The following is a 6,344-nucleotide window of genomic DNA, read 5'->3' on the forward strand; positions in this document are numbered from 1 at the left end:
AGGGGGGGAAGTTTTTTTTTTTCTTCGGTTTTAATTTTGGGGGAAATTTTTCCCCCGGGTTTTCCGTTTTCCTTAGGAAAAAGCGGGGGACTTGGGGAAAACGGGGTTTTAATTTGGGGAAGGGGCACTCCACCTTTGTGGCAATTGGGGGGGGGGGGGGGGGGGGGGGGGAGGGGGGGGGGGGGGGGGGGGGGGGGGGGGTTTTTTTTTTTTTTTTTTTTTTTTTTTTTTTTTTTTTTTTTTTTTTTTTTTTTTTGAACCCAAACCTCCCCCAAAAACAAAAATTTATTCAGCTCTTCGTCATTTCGCACAGCCAATTGCAGATGCCTAGGAATAATGCGATTTTTCTTATTATCTCGAGCTGCATTACCAGCCAACTCTAGAATTTCTGCAGTTAGATATTCAAGTACGGCTGCCAAATAGACAGGTGCTCCAGCCCCGACCCGTTCAGCGTAATTGCCCTTTCTGAGCAGTCTATGGACACGACCCACCGGGAACTGCAGTCCAGCTCGTGATGAACGAGTCTTAGCCTTTGCACGGGCTTTGCCGCCAGTCTTTCCACCACGTCCAGACATCGCGTTGAATAACACCTCCAAATATTATACTCCACAGGCCCAGCGTAGCTATTTTTATACCCTTCTGCCTTGGCACCACCTCTGTGTTCTCATTGGTTAGGTGATACAATTATCAACTTAGTTGAAGCCCATTGGATACGTCGTGGATTCTAAAATTTGCATATTAATTCTGAATTGTTCTGTGGGTGTGTTCAACTGAATATTACCTTGATAGTCACGATTCTGGTGCTTTAAGACTTGTAGGTTTCTGATTGGCCGCTTCAAATAATGGCGCCAAGGAGTTCTCTAAATTACTATTTCCGGAAAAAGGGGTAGAAATAAAGTTCGTCTGAAGCGGGGAGGAAAGATCCGATACAAATCTTAAAACGAATCTGTCTCTGTTTTAGCAACATTTCTACTGAAAGTTACACAGATCGCTAAAATGATGAGTTAGTATGTTCACGCAGGTAGTAGTGTCCCACTATATTCTGTGGCGTCATGCCTTACACGGGTACTTCATATATTTATCTAGGCAGAAAGGACAGGTTGATAATTCCAGTAGAAACACACAGAAAACAAATCGCTTATCTAGTAGCCTTTGATGATCGCGAAACTCAGACTGGGCAAAGACTCTTTTCAGAGGACACCCGCAGGAAAAGCTCTTTATGAATTGCATATTTGTGCAGGCAAATAACGTGAGCTAAAATAAAAACATACTACATAACACTGAGGTGTATATAGTTTAATATACGATCATTATGTTATGCGAGCTGTACTGTATTTACATAGGCTAAAACAGCAGATATCTAAAGAACGTTCAGCATTATTTTACAGTTCGATGCACAGATCACAGACGAGGAATATGCATATTTTCTCTAAACATTCACCCAGACAGTGAAGCAAGACAGAAAATATGAGGATTTAGGTTACTTGATTTGGGAGTATAAACGGGGAACTTGGTAATGCTGACGGTACGAGGACAGGCTTGTTTAGTTGAGAGATATGATTTCATTTTTTTTTTCTTTTTTAAAGTGATAGGCTAAGAATTAGTAATCGGAGGGTTACAAGTAAAGGACTGTTTTGCTGAGAAATGTTTTCAATGAGAGTTTATTTAGCGGACAAGATGCTATACAAAAAAAAAATCAGTACCGTTTACTGATTTGTGCTTGGCTGAGTAAAACCGGCCAATGAACTCGGGCTATTTAACTGCTATTTTGCACATGTTCCCAATGGGTGAAACCCAGAGGGCGGAGTTTAGCGGAATGCATATATTCCAGCTCTGTCAAGAACGTCCAAAGTTTTTTAAAACAACTTTTATCGAAGATGCCAGAACCAGCAAAACCCGCTGCTCCTAAAAGGGTTCAAAGAAGGTCGTGAAGAAACCGGCTAAGAAAGATGGAAAGAAGCGCCGTAGGAGTCGTAAAGAAAGCTATTCTATTTACGTATACAAGGTTTTGAAGCAGGTTCATCCTGATACTGGGATATCTTCTAAAGCCATGAACATCATGAATTCTTTTGTGAATGATATTTTTGAGCGGATTGCTGGAGAAGCTTCTCGATTAGCTCACTACAACAAGCGCTCGACCATCAGTTCGCGGGAGATTCAGACAGCGGTGCGGCTTTTGTTGCCTGGTGAGCTGGCTAAACATGCCGTGTCCGAGGGCACCAAATCCGTCACCAAGTATACAAGTGCCAAGTAAGAGTCTTCCTTCCTGACACCCAAAGGCCCTTTTAAGGGCCAACACCTTTTCTGCATAAGAGCTGTACTATAGTAACCGTCTTTTTATGTTTGCTTGTAGTCTAGAAAGTACGAAATTGCTCATTAAGACCAGGTTTACAGTATCAAATTTCGACTCTAAAGTCAGTCTACGGAACTGAATTTCAAACACATAAAACACCGACTCTCAATTGCCGGTTCGCACATTTTGTACTAGAACGTAACCCCCCACCCATCGGCATCGGTGTGTAAACGCTGTATTTCTTCTGTAATGGAATAAATAGTTTATTGAGCCACGGGTGTAGGGGATTGGTGATCAAACGTGGTACAGCTGTGGAACCTGTTTAATGTTTACCACCTTGTCCCATGCAACTGGCCATCTCAAGAATTTCAGTACTGAATAACCACTGAAGATGCATCGTCCATCTTCCGCCAGCACTTTGACCCATCGAACTACCATGGTCAACAAGGACAAAAACAATCCTTAAGCATAGCTCTCGACTTTCCCTCATACTGCCTCTTGTATGTATATTTACGCTGCCTCTACAACTTTCTTCCCGTATCCGGTAAGTTACTCAGGATCACGATGAGTTGATATCGCCAGACATTATTTCATACTTTTGCATTGTTAGTGCAAGTCTTGATCTACCATCTTAATCGGAATAATATTTAATTACCCTGATTTGGACAATGTGTCCCCTTGTTTTGCCTTTCTTCCAAGTTATTGTTATACACAGCTCGAGAGGTATTTTCTTTGCTAAGCAGTGATTTACGATACCGCGCCAACTTAGTACTCTAGAGATGGCAGTAGAGAAAGTACATCAGCCTATTTTGCAGGCAATTATACCTGAAGATTTTTATGCGGGGCTGAAAAGTTGCAGATCTCGTATTTGTCAAAGGGTCATTTTATGAGAATCGGGGACAACACAATTAAAACAACTTCTTAAGTGAACACAACTGATTGTTTACCCATTCTGTTTCCGCGAAAGACGAGAACTCTTACGGCTGTGTTAGCGGAATGCCAGTATGAATAACTTGTGACACACTTCAAATCAACCAATAGAAAAGAGCCATTTCTCCTGTCTGAACTGTGGTTGCGATAATACGTAAGTACTTTTTTTTTCCCAAAACAAATCCTGTCGTATTGCCTCTGCTTCTTTGGAAAATTATAAAATCGGTTATCGGAAGCCTTGCAGTAACAGTATCGGTAATACTGCCGTTTATAATACCGCCAATCACGCAGAAGGCCCTCTACTGTTAACCAACGACAAAGGCAGACGAATAAACCAATGGAAAAGCAGAGCGCATAATAGGAAGCCAATGAGAATATTCAGTGACTCAGCCAACCGTGTGCACGGTTTCGTGCCTTCGACCAATCATCATTCTGCAATACCAGTCGGCGGGGAGGGTGAAGAAATAATGTCCCCAAAAGAAAAAAAAAAAAAACTTGGCGGAGATGTAAAAATAAGGGAATGTATGAGTAATACTAGACTGTTCAGATTTCTGCCTCATAATTTCTGGTGTGTTTCTCAAAATGCACTTAGGATTCCGATGTCAAATCCGGCAGAAAATGCAGGTTAACACAGACCGTGCTGTTCTCCGGCTTTAAAGAGCAGTATTTAAAAATCTTGCAACAGTCTTTTTTCCTCAAAATGGCTCGTTTATAATATATGAAGTCGCCCTAGCTTTTCTGAAGAGTACTACCGCGATGTCATTTTTTGTAGCTTTTAACTTTGGACAGTTTTCTTTACATGGAGTATGTGTATATCCCAGCCCTTGGATGTACAGACTCGAGCAAACTGCTGAAGTGGTAGTGTTGGATTCTCAGGTCAGGCAAGTGTTTGTGCAGATGTGTGAAACTACTGCAGGGGTCGGCGGAGAAAGGTTTCATTTGGTCAGAGGCGAATATACAACTGAAGAGGCGTTGGAGGGAAATGCTTCATTCTGGCATCGAAGTGATTGTGCAGGAAACAACATACCGATGTAGTTGGGAAAAATAATTTTGGAGTCAGTCAAATGCATGTGCAAAAAATAATAGATGAAGAGGTCATTCGGTAAATGTTCCATTTTTGGGACAGTTAAGTGCTGGTGCAGGCATAGGTACGTTACCAAGGGGGTCTTCGTGTAAACATTTCATTATGGAGTCAATTTACTGCTTGTGCAACACGGATATACTACTGAAAGGTTCGTGGGTGAAACGTTTCACTTTGGTGTCAGTCAAGTGCTTGTGCAGAAAAGGACAACTGCTGAAGGTGTCTTTTAGGTGAAACATTTCATGATGGTGCAAGTTAAGTGCTTCTGCAGACACGGTCACACTTCTGGAGGGGCTGCTGAGGCGAAAACATTTTTTGGAGCTAGTCAGGGATCTAAAATCGAATGGGAATATGATCCAGAAAGAGACGAAGGCGTTTTTTTATTTGGCTTTCCTCATGTAAACCTAAAACATTCCCATGCTTTGTTGTAGAATGCTTTGCCGGTAGCTTGAGGGCTACTTCTCAGCGTTACCTCACATGAGGAATGCACCTTCATTTGCGGTCTTAAATCGTGTTCCCGAAAGTTCCGCATTGAAAGGTTATGTCACACATTCAGTATTAGGACATTTTTAACTGATATGCAGGGTAAATATCAATATAATTCATTAGAAGATCTGTTGTATAAGTAAAAGGAGCGTATGTAAACCATCCCATGACCTTCCAAGTTGAAGCTGGTAGTAAGCCATTAGAATGTGTTCCGCGTTATATTATTTATTCCAAAGCAGAAGTGTCTAACTCTAACTATTGTACAATGATTAAGTGATCTGTAGCTCCTCTCCTTTTCATCCTGTATTTTTTTTTCCCAAAAAGAAATCCTGTCGTATTTCCTTTTTTGGAAATGTATAAAGTCGGTTATCGGAAGCCTGGCTGCAACAGTATCTGTAATACTGCAAGCCAATCACGCCACAGAAGGTCCTCTACTGCTAACCAATGACAAAGGCAGACAAACAAACCAATGGAATAGCAGAGCGCGCAATAGGAAGCCAATGAGAATATTCAGTGACTCAGCCAACCGTGTGCATGGCTTCGTGCCTTCGACCAATCGTCGTTCTGTAATGCCAGTCGACGGTGAGGGTGAAGAAATAATGTCCCCAAAAGAAAAAAAAAAAACACGAGCGAGAGATGTAAAAAAATAAGGGAATGTATGAGTACTACTAGACTGTTCAGATTTTTGCCTCATAATTTTTGGTGTGTTTCTGAAAAATGTCCTTTTCTGGCAAGTCACCGAGTATTGAAATAAATAAATGATGACATGCACTTAGGATTCCGATGGCTACCTGAATGCACAGACAGGACCGATAGTGAGGTGCCGCTAGAAAAATTGACCAGAAGTGCAGCTCCTGGTGCCATCCGTCCATGTTTCCAGTAGAAAAAAAAGCACCAATAGCTCAGTTCCATGTGCCATTGGCCAACATTTCTGGTATTGTTTCCTACTGCTCAGCTCACTGACCAATAGCACATTAAAGCTAGGAAATCAGACCATTAGCACAGTCGCCTAAGCTATTGGTCCGTATCTAGCTGCGCTGTGTTAAATGGTTTGTTCAATTTACCGATAAAACAATACAGACATAATAGACTAGTGCAAGTTCTAATTTCATTGCGCTATGGTTGATTTTTCTTCAAACACCGTGCTATCGGTCAGTTTTAAAAAGGAGCAGAAAGTCCACCGTGAGGCCGATGTCTCCGTGTTGACTTTTCACGAGCTGCTCCAAAAAGAGCTTTCAAAGGGCAAATGGTAACAGTGGAACAAACATATAATGCGGTGTAAAATCTGTGTGTGTGTGTCCTGTCCTGCGGAGTGTCACTTTTGGCGGCCTTGTGAAGCTCTCTGGGAGGAACCAGTTAAAAAATAAATACATATTCGTGCTAGCAACAGTTATGAAGAGATTGGAAATGCCTTTTTAAATTCACCACATAACCGAGTATATACACACGTTTTCCCTTGCACATGTTAAAAGGTGTTGCAATATTGTTTGGACAAGAGGCATGTTTGTTGAAACTAAATGTAGTAGTGCAGATAAAGCGATGCGTTGTTTCTGA

At 41.6% G+C, this 6,344-nt stretch overlaps 1 protein-coding gene and 1 pseudogene across 1 annotated transcript in view; one reads left to right on the forward strand and one right to left on the reverse strand.

The window, feature by feature from the left end:
- The window catches only part of LOC122803933 (histone H2A-beta, sperm-like), a 1,609-nt gene extending 978 nt beyond the window's left edge, over nucleotides 1–631 (reverse strand). Inside the window, exon 1 of the mRNA XM_044073610.1 lies at nucleotides 267–631. Coding sequence (XP_043929545.1) covers nucleotides 267–575 — 309 coding nt within the window. The 5' untranslated portion in view covers nucleotides 576–631. The remainder of the gene's footprint in view (nucleotides 1–266) is intronic.
- Nucleotides 632–1,862: 1,231 nt separating this feature from the next.
- LOC122804658 lies at nucleotides 1,863–2,298 on the forward strand (annotated as a pseudogene).
- The last annotated feature ends 4,046 nt before the right edge of the window (nucleotides 2,299–6,344 follow it).

Source organism: Protopterus annectens, chromosome 6.part0 (assembly GCF_019279795.1).
Source record: "Protopterus annectens isolate FY-2018-M chromosome 6.part0, PAN1.0, whole genome shotgun sequence".
Classification (NCBI taxonomy): Eukaryota; Metazoa; Chordata; order Ceratodontiformes; family Protopteridae; genus Protopterus; species Protopterus annectens.